At 39.4% G+C, this 16,467-nt stretch overlaps 1 protein-coding gene across 4 annotated transcripts in view; it reads left to right on the top strand.

The window, feature by feature from the left end:
* The window catches only part of ehbp1 (EH domain binding protein 1), a 163,563-nt gene that overhangs the window by 107,716 nt on the left and 39,380 nt on the right, over positions 1–16,467 (top strand). For 2 of the 4 annotated variants that reach the window (XM_004553473.4, XM_004553472.4), the window contains 3 exons: positions 6,763–6,907; positions 9,156–9,407; positions 11,149–11,306. In XM_004553473.4, the coding sequence (XP_004553530.2) occupies positions 6,763–6,907; positions 9,156–9,407; positions 11,149–11,306 (555 nt within the window). The remainder of the gene's footprint in view (positions 1–6,762; positions 6,908–9,155; positions 9,408–11,148; positions 11,307–16,467) is intronic. The other 2 variants (XM_004553474.4, XM_004553475.4) reach the window with 2 other exon arrangements.

Genomic DNA, 16,467 nt, shown 5'->3' on the forward strand with positions numbered 1-16,467 from the left:
TATCTCAGTTTGTCTGATTACGTCTGAGCTCCTGACAATAGGAGACTATGTATAAAAAGATCTGTAATTTCTAAACCTTTAATGGAATACTTATGTTAAACCCCTTGAATTAAAGCTGGAAAACTTCAATCTCATCTTGATTATCTGATTTAAAATCCACTGTAGTGCAGTATTTGTAGCACCGGCTATTGTCCAAATACTTACGGACCTAACTGTACTTAAAACCTCAGACATAACCTTGCACACCACTCCTGCATCTTTGCAGTTGCACATAAACACACACTAACACACAGGTGCATAAGCCGCACTCCTGCTCAAATTCCACGCCGACATCTCTCAAATTTATATTTATGTACATATAACACACACATACAGGCACACACAGACCCCTATCATGGGCACGCACCCGTCGAATCATAATTAGGCTGTGTCCTGGTTCTTTGATAGCCATGTACAGTGGCTCTTCTTTATCTTTATCAAATGCATTGATCGCTGTGGGCCTCGCACGCCCATTGATCCGCGCACTCTGTCTGGAGCCAGCCGATAAGCTCTCCCTTTCCCTCCCTCCCCTTCTTCCTCTCTCACTCCCTCTCCCTTCTTTTCCATTTCTGTTTTTACCTAAATTTGAGGAAAAATATTAGATTTATTAATTTGGTAATATTGTCAAAAATACTGGCATTGCACCTTTCAGTGGAATAAACAGATAATTAAGCCAAACAAAAATCTCTGCTCTTTGTTTAGATGGGTTTTTTTTTTTAAACTGGAAAACCACATTTCCCATAAATCCCACTCCTTCCTGTCACCAGGAGGATGATGATGTTTGTTCCTTTCCACCTTAATCTGCTCGCTCATCCCAGCATATAGAGCTGTAAATACCTGCATTAGCTGTGTTTTACTCTGAGGATAACATTCCAGAAAGGATCTGGGAAGACTGGCCTTTCAGCATCTTTGTAGATGTTGAAGTATTAGTTATCCATCCATAACCTTATAACCTCATCTGTAACCATAACTTCATTATATTTGTTGTTGATTAAGTATTGCTGAGTCACCAGATCTTATATATTTAGGTGTTAAAATGATATGAGCATACTATAATAGATCATTTTAGTGTTACTGAAAATATAACAAATATTTTGTAACAAGTAACAGATTGCTGTCTAATAAAATCTAAGTTTCTAACTTTAACAATTCTTTGCATAGAAACTATTGAAACTATAGTGGACTGTATCTGTGGGCATTCCTGTGTGGTTGCTTGAAGGTTCATAAAGATGCTTTCTGTATTTAGTGATGTTTCGACTAATTTGTTGCTGAATAATTATATGTAAATGACATTTCTTGTTGTGATTATCATAAGTAGGCACATGGTGATATGGTAACAGAAAATCAGAGTTTAACAACTAGCTGATTTCTACCTGAATCTCTGTGGCTTTTAAACATTGTTGAAGAGTGTGTGATTACATGACTATTTGATTGGCTTGGTGTGTGCATATGTGTTCTGTGGTTCTTTAGTGTGAGTGTGTGAGTCTGGACAAGATAGAGACCTAAAGCACCTCTTGACTGTGAATTAGCCTGTCATGACAAATGTCTGGAGCTGCATGACTGGCTGCCAGACTGGCTGGCTATCTGGGAGGTTGGCAAACCCTTTTAGATAGTGATTGTGTGCGCGTCCCTTAGTGTTGGTGTGGGTGTGTGTGCGTGGCATGACTGTGTGCCCACGCCAGGTCTCTGTACATGACCAGTGGTGCGTGCCCTCCCTCTCTCCCTCCCTCCCTCTTTCTACTTGCCCAGAAAAGAGCAACCAAGGCGACAACCTGCTCCCCTTGCTCAGACAGAGCTTCCAGAGCGGAGAGAGGTCCTCACTCGACGCCAAGCCCACAGAGGAACCCTCTGTCTCAGACTCGCACTCATCCGTTCAGCCTCTCTTCCACTGGATGTTCCCAGCAGTCAGTGGAAGACAGTGGAGGATTGTTCTTGCTGTCGCCATTTAAAAAAGAAAAGTCTCTATTCCTCCTGGGTTTCCATTCTTGAAGCTGTGCTGCCCACCGACCACCAGCTGACAAGCTTTCTCCTCTTTTTTCATTCTTGCTTTTTCATCCCAGCTTTGATCACATAATGATTTTTCTGCTGCTTTTATTTTTTCTTTTGTTTTTGGTGTTTTGCTTGTTTGTTTTTTTATTAAGTTGCATTCCCGTGGCTTTTTGGATCCACCTTTGTTGTTGTCTTGTCCAACCAAGTTAAAGCACTGTTGTATCTATTGCCACTTTCCAACTTGGAAGTACTGAGTGTAATCACCACTTAATTTTAACATTATGTCCACTAGGTAGCATTTAATCTCCACATGCTCAGCTACTCTTCCCTAAACTTCTGGCATATTGTGTTGCTACAGAACAATGAGTTGTAATTGGAATTGCAGCAGTGGTAACACTTGAGTGGCCAAAATAAATCTCAACAGGTTTTGAGAAAGAATTAGAAATTTGACAGTAACCAGAAACGACCTCTCCTCACCCAAGTCTACATTATTTAGACCTTTAGACCATCAAAAGAGCCTTTTTTGACCAAGTGGGGCAACAAAACATGTTTAAGTCTTATTATCACAACCACTGTTTATTTCTCTTTAGCATTCTGAAGTTTTTGTGCAGACTCTTAAAGAAAGTCGTCTTATACTCTTCATTGTTAATTTCTTAACGTTACCAACACAGAATGCACATACAGACATCAACGTCTGTAAAAGTTAATGCCACAAAAGGATTTTATATGACAAACTTTGTCTTTCTTGTCTTTCACACAGTTTCACATTTTTAAAAAAGCCCTTCCTCTCCTATCCTTTGCCCCCTCACCGACCCACCACACACACTCTCTCGGTTCCTTAGCTGAGGGAGCCAGGCGGTGGTTAGATGCATTTTATAGCAGCATAGTGTTAATCCTTGCCTCTGGATAGGCAAAGTCAATTTCCCATTTCCTGTCCCCAAAATGGCTAACAACAATAATGCAATGGGATGTTTTTATGGAGTGTGTGTGTGTGTGTGTGGGGGGGGCTGTGTGGGCTATATGTCTATATAAAATGGTACAACACACACTCTTGAACTGGTAGTTGTCCATATCTGTAAAGGCCAGATTGTGTATCGGAACCAGTCCATAGCCAGAAGGCCGTTAGTGACATTACTGTTTATTTTGCATTTATAAAAAGTGGGAGAAGCATGCTTCTTTAACATAATAAAAAGTAAGGATGGAAAGTATAAAGAAGAAAAAGCAGTTTCTCTCTGTGTGATACTGTTATGAGAATGTGACAAAACAGAAAACACCTATTTGGGATCATACCATGCTACATCCCAACGTTTGACACAAACAATATAGAGGATGGACATAGTAGTATCACCCACGTTTAACGTTCTGTTGGGAAGTCTCAATCTTGGTTGTCGCTATTATTGTTCTTTTGAATCTACAAGTCCACAGAAAGAGTTGAGTCTCTCATTAACACGCTCATCAGTAAAGACGTCAGAGTTTCTTTAAGGCTCAGTCCAGCCATTCTACAGATGACCTTGGTTTCAGCTATACTCTTTCCCAGATATCATAGGTGAAGGTTGAAATGTAGATGGATTGGGCTGTTGGCTCAGCTTTCTCTTCTTCACAACATTTGGGTACAGTTCCCTGATAACTGCTGACGCTGCACCAATCCATTGGTCCACCTGTCATTCCACTTTCTTATCAATCCTGAATAAGACCCAGAGATACTCAAACTTGCTTAGGCTCCCCTTTATCCTCCAACCAAGAGGGACCATTTTGAAATCTGAAAGTCTTCTGTGTCCCACAAACAACTTAATAACTGTTATGATCATGGCACAGACCAGATATAAAGCATTTTCTTTTTTGTGTTTTACTGATTCTCCCTCCCTTGTTTTCACGTAACAACCTACGTGTGTGCTATTAGACAAATAATAAACAGCTCTTTGTTGGTTATAACGCCATAAGCAAACTAAATTGAGTCTGGATTCAGGTACTTATTTTATAATTTAGTTATGAGGGAAACATTTGCAGTTGCAGATGTCATTTCTGATGTCTATATCCAGAGCTAAGCTACAACATCAACCCCTTTGAAAGGGTTTTTCCTGCTCACAGTTAGATGACTTTTGTGGGTGGCTCCACCTGAGGGTAAAGGTAATGATTTTGGATTTGACCAAAACTACTTTTTCTTTTATTTTTATATATATATATATATATATATATATATATATATATTTTTTTTTTTTTTTTTTTTTTAAAAAAAATCTTTTCTTATCCTTAAGTACATTAACCCCTTGCTAACAAAAAATGGTTAAAATCATTTTAGTAAGTAATTTCATAAATCATTTTATTAAAAAAAAAAAGGTAGGGATTTTCCTATGAAATGCTTTTCCTTTTTTCCTCTACTTAGGAAAAACTGATACATGTAACTACTAAATGTGTTTTATAATGGGTAATATAGTCTAGACATCTAATGTTTAAACAGTTCATAAACAGTTTTCAGGATATATTTGATCCTTTTCCTGTTTGTTTAGTTTCTTGTTCCTTTTTTTAAGTGCTAACAAAATATATTTATGGATTCCTTGCTTTGTTAGATACTGAGACCTGGGAGAGAAGTATTTTTCTTTAAGTAGTGTCATCATTTATTTTTCTGCTTGCTCTTTATCTCTCTCTCTCTTCTTTTCTTCTGCCACTGCCACTGCCTCTTTTTTTTTTTTTAATCACTCTCTCTCTAAGGTGTGTTCCCATCTCCCTGTGGGCATCCCCCTGGGCTCTCTCTCATACACATACACAGAGTGCATTAGGGTTGCTGTCATTTACAATACAACCCCATTGTCCCCGCCAAACAATGGCTACAAACAAACAATTGACATGGAAATGGAGAGATGTAGCTCATTAGCGGGCGCTGCTTGTTTTGTTAATGGATAAATGGGCGGCTTCAATAGGCCAGCCCTAAAACCCCTGCCTCAATATGGAGAAGGCTGATTAACAGGAAACCACAGGGAGGGAGAGCAGTGACAGAAAAATGCAGCTTCATTCTCCCCTGGGTCGTATGTGGCTGTGTTTGGGCGGGGGGGGGGCAAATTTAGGACTTTGTGTGTGTTTGTGCTTAAAGATTGAGTTGTTGGAAAGATGAGTTTATGTTAACTTCTGCTGCAGTGGCTTAAGTCATGCAGGCATTTTCATGTTTATTAAATTCAGTCAGTATATTCTCTTATAACTTTTCCCATCTGTTTTCAGTGCCGTTCAGTTGCATTCACTCTTGTGTTTTTCTGGTATTTTGATCTACTTTTGGTCCCCTATTTTTCTGGAAATCACCCGCTGACATTCCTGTCATTTTAAATTACCTGTCCAGGATGTTTGTTTACTACTGCCTGGTTACTGTATGTAGTGATGGCCTGCCCAGTGAGGGTGCTGCTTGGTGGGGTCATCATCTGTTAAGTGCTTGCCAATTGACATCATCAAGGTTTTCGTGTGTGTGCGCGCGTGCGTGTGTGTGTTATCAGGGGGATCAGATTGGATCGACCTGAAAATGGCATTTCTGCCATTGCTGTGATGGTGACAGCTCAATACTGTATCTGTCTAGAGCCAAGATGGTGCGTGTGCCTATCTCTGTGCTCCTAGCTCCATAACGCAGTGAAAGGTGTACATGCTTTTCATAACAAAACTTTTTTTATTATTTTTAAGACTTGTTTTGTTTACGTTTTAGGGCTTGAAGTACCAGGTGTGTACAGATCATAGTTTCATGCATGATGATTTTTCAGATGCGCTCAAGTACCATCATGAGTGCTTTAGTCAGCAAGGAGTAAGAACAACAAGTAGGAAATTTACAAGTAGGAAAACATCACTGAACGCAGTGATTTCTTAAGCATAGGCAGTTTATTACACTAATAATTGCGCATTTATAAGGTTACACCATCATTGCTGGGTAATACTAGCTAGTTAGGGTCATTGAGGCTGAGCAGTCGCACATAAGTATAGACCAGTCGATGACCTTCTGGCAACCTCTGGTTGCTAGGGAAAAATATATATTCTCAGTTTCATTGTCACAGGGTGAAAATGGCTGCAAAGCTAAACCTAAAACATCCTTGCGATTGATTTGGTTGCTAGCGGACTGCAGAATATATACTTTTCTCTAGCAACCATTGGTTACCGGGGGTCACTGACTGGTCTCTAGTCTACTGGTCGCCTGCGTGAATGGGGACTTCCCGCCACCATTTGCAACCAGTTGGGGCATACTTATTTTTCCCTCTGACTGGTGTTTGCCAGATGATTGCTGACTTGTCTCTAGGCCAAAGAGTGATACAATAATATCAGAATCATTTTTATTAGCCACGTTTGTATACACATAAAAGGAATTGGGCTACAATTATTTCTTTACTCTCAGTGTATGTAACAGAGTAGACGACAGACAATACTGACATCACCATATCAACATACAGTAACAACATGTATAGCATGTTCAGGTACAGAGTGCAAAGATTTTGGAGTAAGTTACCAATTTAAAAAAAGGATGGAGAAGTAGTTACTATATATACAGTGTGCATATGGCATGCTTTAATTCAGCGGGCTTATAAAGCCCTAAAACAATGATAGACCATTAAGCAAAGCAGTCATATATATCTAAATAACAGTTATAACATCAATACCTTCTTAAAATGATGCAATGATGTGGAAATAAATGCGTGATTTTTTTTTTTTTCTTTTTGAATATGTATCTGTCCAAAAGTCCCTGAGAGTTTTTTTTACTCATGTGTGCAGGAGCGGGATGCTGAGCGGCGAAGACAGCTGAGAGAACGAGCCAGGCAGCTGATAGCCGAGGCTCGATCCGGAGTCAAGATGTCCGACATGAGCCTGCTGGATCCATCAAGCAGTGGTAAAGGTGGCAAGGCGGGCACTGCTGGAGGTCAGCTCACACAGCAGCAACAAACATGAAGTCTTGATAGAGAGATCATTTCCATTCGCACTTTATTTATCCACATTAGCACACTTTCAGAGTTTTGTTAAAAGCATTTGTAATTAACTAACATTCACTAATGCTCATGGGCTGTAATACAAAAGAAATGTCACAGTAGCATGCTTTCGACATGCACTCACTTTCTTCATCCACACATGCTAAGACACACACATTTCCATTATGCTCTCTAAAGGGGTTCTACTTAATCCTCAGAGAAAAACAAAATGTCATTTGACAACAGCCGCGGGTCTAAAAAGCACCACCCTTATATTCAAACAAGCAGTTTGCCCTGCAAGTCCTCCCTCGTCTCGTTCACCCAGTAATTGTTAATCAACACAACGCATTGTGTGGCCAAATTATGCTCAAAACACCAGACACTTCTAATAACAGCTTGCAGAGGTAGCAAATGCTGCCCGTGTGCATTTCCCACTGCTTTCCATTTCCTTGAAATTGGGGTTATTATCGTAATGACCATTATCAGGCCTCCAGAGTCATTTGTTTATGATTCCTCAACATTACACCCCTCTTTCTGGTTATTCTCTTCAGGTGGATCAGAAAAGGGAAAGAGGAGACAGCTGAGGACAAAAAGTGAGAAGTGGAAAAGACAGTTAAACTAACTTGTGTAGTTGTGAAGAGGACAAAGAAAGACAAAGTGTTTGACTGATTAAAAGCAAAAGAAAAGTAGAGAATATTGAGCTTTTCTGATGAATTAAAAGGTTTATCAAAATGGTTACCAGTCAGTGGTTTATTGGCTAAGCATTGATGTTCTTGAGATGATTAGACAACAAAAGATAGGTCAGAGAAAATACCTAAAAGACTGAAAATGGCGATGCACTTCTTTTATGCTCAGAAAAGAAGAAATCAAAAACAAATAATCCCTTAACGAGGAGTAAACATTCAGCGACATGTCGGGCAGAAGAAGAGGAGACGGACAGTGAGGCAGAGGGCGGGTAGCACTTGATTTATTTGCTCTTTCAGCTTTTCTGAATTGGACTAATTGTTGATCTCATTAAAAATGGAGTTGGAGGAAAGAACGGAACAAGGGAACAGGAGGAGGAGGCGGTGGCGGCGAGGAGAAGAGAGAAATGCTGTGGGCTGTGATACACAAGGCCTGCCGAGCAGAACGGCTAATCCTAGCCCCTCTCTCTCTTCCTTCTCTCTCCCTCTCCTCCTTCAGCGCCATTGACAGTCCTTTAAGTGCAGCTCGGGCTGCCCGCAAAGAAACTTTCCAAACTCCATCACCATGGCCTCCCATTAATTAGGCCTCAGCCAGCCACGCAGGAAGGGCGCTTGCTAGCACGCTCCACATCGCAGCTAGCAAATTAGAAAAGGAAAAAAAAACACACACACACAAAATGCTGTTATGTTGACTCCCTCCTCTTCTTTCTTTGTTCTTGGTCTCTCCCCCACCAAGTAGTAAATAACGGAGGAGGGAGCTTGCAACACTGTGTACTGATTATATTGTTTTAATCCATGGTGGGTTATCCATGCAGTTCCATTTGAGTTTCTTCTAACATGCTTTTCTTGTTTTGTTCCTAATGTGGAGACACTGTTGTTTCTATTGAGCCCCTGTGCAAATTTAATAGAATATACACTCATGTTTTTGTGGTTTTTGTTCCCCCTTCGTCTTTTATCTGGAAAAAGAAAGGCGGGTAACAGATCCTTGAATTGGTGGAAATTAAACTGGGGTCTCATTTTCACTTTGTGTGTCAGATATTTTTGCGAGCAGGCACTAAGCCCACACAGATCGATGTACTCAGAGACCTTTCTTGTCTCTCTTTTGGAGTTTGCTGCATTTTCATGCCAATAAATAAACGTATTAACTAGTGTATCTGTGTAGATAGAAAGAAAATGTGCACAGAGCCCTAAAACTTTCCATGAGTTTTCTGCAAACAAAAGCTATCATAATATATTTACTGTTGTTTTGAGAGCACAATGTGGATGGAGATGGTTAACAACAGGATCCTAACACTTATTCTTATCACAGACTAATATTATCACAAACTAACCAAATGTCTCTCTCTGTACTCCTCCTTTATTCTATATTGTGTTCTCTTAACAACTTTCTATTTTCTAAACTTCATCGTTGCCCTTTTTTTCTTTACATCATCACCATCTCCTTTTTCTTCCTTCCTGCTCATTCTGTTCCTTACTTCATTTTTTGCCTCCTTTCTACTGTCCAACTCCATACCTACAGATGTTTTGGACGGAGTCAGACGTCATCATGAGGATGTTGGTGTTACTGGTGTAAGGGGTGAGGATGAGGGAGATGTGAGGGCCGAGGAGGAGCAGTTCCACTTCGGTGGTGATGATCATGCTGTTGATTCCGCTGCCACATCTGCATCTGCACTGCCTACTAACCTGCTGCCACTGGAGGCTCTTCCAACTACTTCCAGCACCCAGGGCCCCCTGGAGCTTACTAACCCCAGCTCTGAGCTAACCTTTTTGGGTAAAATAACTGGCTGACGCTGTGCAGTTTTGCATGACTCGCTGTCTTCTTTTATTTTTCTAACTAATTCATGACCTGCCTGGACATTCTTTAACATCCCTTTTAGTACCTAAATCCTCTTTGCCAATCGTTCACTCAAGTTACATTGAATTACACTGTCTTCAATTAATTACCATTTTAACCTAATATCTAACAGATAATGCATTTCCAAAGATACTTCATTTTTGATTTACCAGATAGTGAGAAGTTGTTATCCATCTTTTTGTAAATTTATCCATTAGATTTTGTGCCTGTAGCTCTCCAACATGATTTTAGGTCCCAAACATAGCTGAGAAGAATTTACTGCCCAAACCTAACCCAGAAGACTTTAGTGCATAAACCTAACCACTGGTTTATGCACTAGTTGTAACATTTATAACCAATGCGCTGGTTGAGCTATGTAGGTATTTAATTATTACCAGGCTGCTCATTCACTTATTTTTTCGTTTAGTCACTTGCCTGAGCCCAAGCTTTTCATCTTTTCAGTTCATTTCCACAAACTACTCTTCACGCACTCTAACTTAGTAGTTTGAAGCTGCCATACTGTCGGTGTAAAACTGTTGGGGTGTTTTTATGTTTTCTTTTATAATTAAAAAAAAAAGTAATTAAAAACTCTGAAAACTGCTCCCTAGACATAAACAAAACAAAAAATATCTTCAGTAAAGCATTTGCTCAAATCTTCAGAGGTAAACTAATTACTTTGTTTGTATTTCATTTACTTTATTTGCCTCTTTAATTTCCTGTCGATGTGAGATAGGTGAGAGTACAGTGAGGGGACCAGAAGAAACAGACATTAATAAAAAACAGACAAATGCGTCCTCAAGCTTTGAAGTTCAGTATCTCTGCACTATTTTTGTTTCACAGTTGTGTGTAAGGTTTTTTTTTTGGTTTTTTTTTTGCTGGTAGTAATTTTTATGTAGTCTTGAAAGCAATTGATTGTGGTGATTGTAACACTAAGTGGCTGATACCACTGTTTATTGTGTTAATATTTCCACTGAAAATGGGAAGTCAAGGTTATTCAGCCTACCTGCTCCATTGTGTATATGTGGTGTATTTGTACGTTTGCATTCAAAAGCATGTGCCTGTGCTTGGCATCTGTATACATGCATCCTCACACGTGTGTGTGTGTGTGTGTGTGTGTGTGTGTGTGTGTGTGTGTGTGTGTCACGGGGGGAGGTGACACATGAAACGGTCGCCCTCCTGTTCTTTCATCTTCTTCAGTGCAGTGCTCTGGCCTGGCAGGGGAGCTGTGGTTACCAGTCCCTGGAAAATAAAGCTGTTTGCAGCTACTGGCAAGCAGAGACAGAGAGGGAGGGAAGGAAAAGGTTAAAAAACAAAAAAAAAATGGGTGGAGGTAAAAGTAGGAAAGAAGTCAGATTTTTGAAGATCAAAATCACCTTCATTTATCTGTGAGCATAAGGGGTGGGATTAGACTACATGTACACTCAGAACCTGGGCGATAATGCAAACAGGATGTAAGACTTCCTACTCTTTCCACGTGTTTGTGTATACTGTATATGTTGTATTCTCACATATGTTTGTTGTGTATATATTCCTTATCTGTGGGTTTGCCTTAGTGTGTGGATGTTAGAGCTGACTAAGTCGCTTCTCTTTTTTGGTTTTTGTGTAAGTGTGACATTGATATAAATTGTAGAAATAACCCTCTTATTGCTTATCAGTTTGTCCCTTTCTTTCTCTTCAGGTACAAACAGTAAGCATGTGGATCTGAAGCTGAAGAAGCTGGTGGAGGTCAGCCCAAGAGGAGTCACTTCTCCTTCATCCCCGTCTTCCACCTCCTCCTCATCGTCACCCACCGCCTCCTCCTCTACCTCCCCGCTCAGCCCTGCAGAAGGACTGGAGGTACGCTGACCTCAGAGCACCTACTCTCTAGTTTTTTTACCTCTTTCCTTTCATCTCTCGTTCTGTTGTTGTGTGTTTGTGTGTGTGTGTGTGTGTGTGTGTGTGTGTCTTCTCCACCTTTCTCAGCACACCATCAAAGACTTAGTCCAATCAATTAGGTCCAATTGACCCCGCTTGTCAGCCGGCTGAGTCTTTGTAGACATCAGTCACCTAGACCACTTCATGTAAGACCATAGTTTATCCCCCTCTGTCCATTCGAGTCTGTTTCCACGAATCATGCACATACAGACAGACATCACAATGCTCTACATAACATGTAGCAGTCCCCTCTATTAAGCGTGACCTTTTCAGATAGTCATATATATGTGTGTGTGTGTGTGCGTGTGCGTGTGCGTGTGTTCGTGCGCGTATAGGTTGGGAACAGGGGGTTGTTATGGCTACTTGCGTCTATAGCTTCTGATGTGAATATTGAGTCAACAACGCAGTCGGCCGGTTTGAACATCTGTTTAATTGATTTTGAATGTCAAGTAGAATAAGGTGAGTATGTGTGTGGCTGTCAGTACAAGCAAAACCCAGGGTGTCTTTGATCATCGATTCACATAAACACCCTCTTGTGTTCAAAGCCTAAAAGGCTTAGTCCTTTATGGCCAAAGGAGTGCGTATGCGTGCGTGTTACCGCTTGACCCTCAGAGAGGTAAAATTATCATTTGGTACATTCCTAACTCTTCTCATAGCACTTTACCCAAAAGTGTATTTACATACTCTATTCACATCTGATTTGAGCTCCATCACTATCAGTGCAGTGGGTCTGCTGTGGCGATCATTCTGGGGTATCAAATATGAAACCAGTTGGTCAGAACCAGCTTTCAGAAGGGTTTGGTTAGCATTGTTGTTATTGGTGTGTTGATGCAGTACCAGCATTGCTACACACAAATTAAAATGTAATGAAAGTTAAAAACGTTTTTAGATCTAGATAAGTTATTTGTTAAAAGGATATGAAATACTTTTGCTGATTAGTTATAAAAATGTAACACGTGAAGCATTTGTGCCTTTTAAATCTGTGAACTTGGTGAATCCGGTAACACTGAGACATTATGTGAAACCTAAAGTTTTTGGGCATCTGTTTCAAATTTTTTCAAAATTCACATCTACTCATTTACAAAAAAGCTGTGTGTCATAATTGGGGGGGGGGGGGTGTCGGTTATTTCTTTCTCACTTCACATGAGCTGAGTTTAAAATCTGTGGTTTAACTGCTGATTAACTTTTTCATTACAGTTTTACACAGGAGATTTACACACACCGTATTTAGGAGTTTTATGTTGTCACTGAGGCAGAAAGAGGTATTTTAGAGACTGTATCTTGAAATGGTGTTCTGTACAGTACATCAACAGGTGCTCAGGGTATCTGCCTGAAAATTGGCTTTGATGGGTGGCGACTTGTATCGTTACACTCAGTGTATTGCTAACAATCTGCTAAGATGGTAAGTTTGAGACAAAATTTGTCCAAAATGCATCTCATGTCCCAGTTTACAGCTGCTAGAGAAAGAGACTGGATAATACAGAAAAAAAATGATCTCTACAGTGGACATAAGTGGGCAGATATCAGCTGAACAGGTAAAACAGTGTTAACTTAGAGCATTTTCTTGGTTCTTCATTTATTTCTTACAAGGTGAAAGGCATGAGTAAGATGATAAGTTGCATTAGATTCTTGAATGTTGCCGCTTTTTATATAAAATAACAAAAGTCAGAGCAGCCCCGGTTTCTGGGCACTGGAAACCATGAGTGCTTGATTAGGTTACTGAATAGTACGAACAACTTAAAGATTGTTTATTTCAGGTGCAATTTCCAAAATTTCTAAACCATTTCTAAGCCTAACAGAGCCACACTGGCACTAATCTTTGTCATCTTCGAGAAGTTTTTAGGAATATATAATTTATGCAATTCTGCCATCTGTTGTAAAGATGGTACACAAGAATTTAGTAATACTGTTGCTCTATTTTTGTGCAGCTTTTATCATCTCCAGTTTTAACTTAAGTTTGGTGCAACTACTAAAGTAATAGTTTTACAGTAAATGTGTGCGAATGTGAATAATCATGTCTGTTCTCCCTCGTCAGCTGACTGGGTTCATTTTTTCTGTCCTTTGAAATATGGATAAATTGTCCCAAGAGGATCGGGTCTCCCAAAAGTCCTTCAGGCCTTTGGAACGACCTGCAGGAACGTCACACACGCACTCGTCCTCTCATTAGCGATTGTGTGTATGCGCAGCCTCGGCAGCGCACGATAAGGGCATGCAACGCTCAGCAGACTGCAACATTAGTCACGCAGCCCCATGCACACACATTCACAGACTCACATGCACCAAAAGCCCTGAATCACCACTGCCACAGCTTGCCACAGCTCAACACAGAGATGATAGCGGTGATAAGTGATGCAGAGGGGAGCGGCAGAAAGTAAAAATTACACCCCAATATCTGCTCGTCCCAAAGCGTAAAAAGGAGACAGAGGGGTAGCCAAGTGGGTATGCATTGTGGGTGGGTGTGTTTGTGGGGGTGTGTGTGGCTGAGAGAGAAATGTAAGACTATTCTTTTTCTCTCTTTTTTTGTCTTTTGGTTGAAATGCAGCTGCTGAACTTTAAGAGAGTGGCTGCTGTTTAACCTGTAGTTGTAGTCTAGTGAACAAGTCACAATTCACAACAGTTAAACAGTATGTAATAATTGGAGAGGCAGGCCCAGTGCCCTAATCAGTCTCCCCAGGGATTAGATTATTCTTTTGCTAAATAAACCATTCCCTCCACATATTGTTAGAGCTTCAGCTTTTACTACTCAGTGTGGTAAAATCTTTAAAAAAAAACATCCTCATGAAAATATGACAAGGACAGGAGCATTAATCCAACAAATCCGTTGACATCCAATTATCAGTGATTGTTTCATTTTTCCTTAAACAAACAAATGAAATATTCATAAAATCACTAACTGGATGGACCTTTGTCTTTTATATGACCAATAGCACTAAGTTTTCAGCTGCTTTGCATCACGCTTTTGTATTTCTTGTTTGCTTAAACTATATTTCTAACACAATATGTTTAAGTCTGTAGATCTGCACGCTTGACATGATTGTCTGTATAAATGGATCTTGTCATCTTTATTTATGCGAATAATAACATTTTCATACATATATACAGAATACATAGAGAAAGCCAAAATGGATAGTAACTTAAAGTTTAAAAAAAATGCACAAAGCGAAATGCATATTATGAAATAAATAAATGATTAGTAATAATCATCATCAGAGGAAGAGGAAATCACTTTAAAGTAAGCTTATAAAAATGTGTGTTAAATTATTTAAATCAGGGCTATCAAACAGAAGGTCTAGGGGCCCCTGCCATGATTTTTGGACTTTTAACTATATTTTCATAAGTTTTACACTAATAAATATCTCTCCCATGGCCATTCATAATGTACAAAAGTAATTAAGTAATATATATAAACTGTTAAATGACAGAAAGTTCCTGTTTTTTCACTGTCTACCATAGAATTTTCTTTTTGGGGGGCATTACATTAGGTCCACAAAAACCTGTCTTATCACAACTACAAGATGTTATGGATAATGAGCTACCAGCTAACTTGTCTATAATTTTGCACATGTATTACTTACTTTTTAAGATCAAAGTGACATGCTGACAAATTTCTTTGATTTACTACAGCAGCATTTCTCTGTCAGGTAGGAAAATGACATATTGTTGTAATTACACTAATTTTATATATATATATATATATATTAAGATATCTCCAGGATTAAATGTGCAGGTAAACTTCTTTACAATGACACATGGGGGAGCTTCACTTGTCTGGCTCACCCAAGATTAAAGTGGCAGATGATGTAATATAAGTTTCACATCCCTGATATAAAGGAAGTCACCGATTCTCTCAGCCTCATCTACTCAAACAAGTCAGACTGGGTGGCAAAAGCACAGTGCCATTTAAGTTTAAGCTTAAAAACAATCAGTAAAATTTTAAAATCACTCAAACAGGAAGCTGATTTAGCAAAGCCAGGATTGGCGGGTGATTGTGATGCTTTGTGCTAAAACCAATAGGAAGCCACCTTATTTCTGTAACCAAGCCCAAGAAAGTATCAGGTAAACAGAGGGCAGATACATGCTGCTGTCTCTGTTTACTGCTGGGATTTAAGGACTAGAGTTACTCATCGTATTAACACTTTAAAGAGCATTTAAGAGAAAGAACAGCAAAATGAATTTCGAGGTGGGAAAAATACTGAAAAATTAGTATGAAAATATCATCGTGATCTCAAACGGCATCACGATTCGTCTCTGTAAAATAGTGGTCGCTCGTTTATCGCGGTAGTTACGTTCTAAAAATAACCCGCGATACGTGAAATCTGCCAGGTAGCCAACTTTATTTTTTACAATTATTATAGATGTTTTAAGGGTGTAAACCCCTCACTAAACACTTTATACACTTTTCTCAGACAGGCACGAACATTTTCACACTTTTCTCTCTTGTTTAAACACTCAAAGTTCAAACCTTTGCAGAAAAACAAAACACATTTTGGCAACATTAATTGGAAGATGTAGAACAGGAAATTCTCATAGTTTTGAAGACTGAGTTTAAGAAGCCTGTTGAGGATGTCAGCAAATGATTTGAGGGTACACAGTAAAAAAAAAACAACAAAAAAACATCAAGCACAATTATTATTGAGTCGACTGTTACCTTTTTTACTTTTTGTTATTAGTTAGAACTAAAGACGTAAAATTGAAGCAAGATCCTCACCTTATATCATATATCATCTAATATCATACACTCTGGATGAACTACACATGCAGTGGTGCATTCTGTTTTTAATATATTTTTGGCCTTTTAAACCTTTACTTTGATAGGACAATGGAGAGGAGACAGATCAGAGGGAAGTAAACCCTTTGATAACTGTTCCTCGTTACTTCTCCCTCAATAAGTAATTTAACTTTAAGGTCATCCGATGGAGGCATTTGTGAGCCCAGAAATTCATTACATTTGTGTGTCATAGAAATGCTTTTTCCCAGGAAATGGTGTGGCATGGTTGTTTGTTTTTGTTTTCTTAACATTATAGACTTAGATTTTATTGTGAATGTCCATTCCTGAAGTATTTGCCGATTGACAAACGTGCTG

Source organism: Maylandia zebra, linkage group LG13 (assembly GCF_041146795.1).
Source record: "Maylandia zebra isolate NMK-2024a linkage group LG13, Mzebra_GT3a, whole genome shotgun sequence".
NCBI lineage: Eukaryota > Metazoa > Chordata > Actinopteri > Cichliformes > Cichlidae > Maylandia > Maylandia zebra.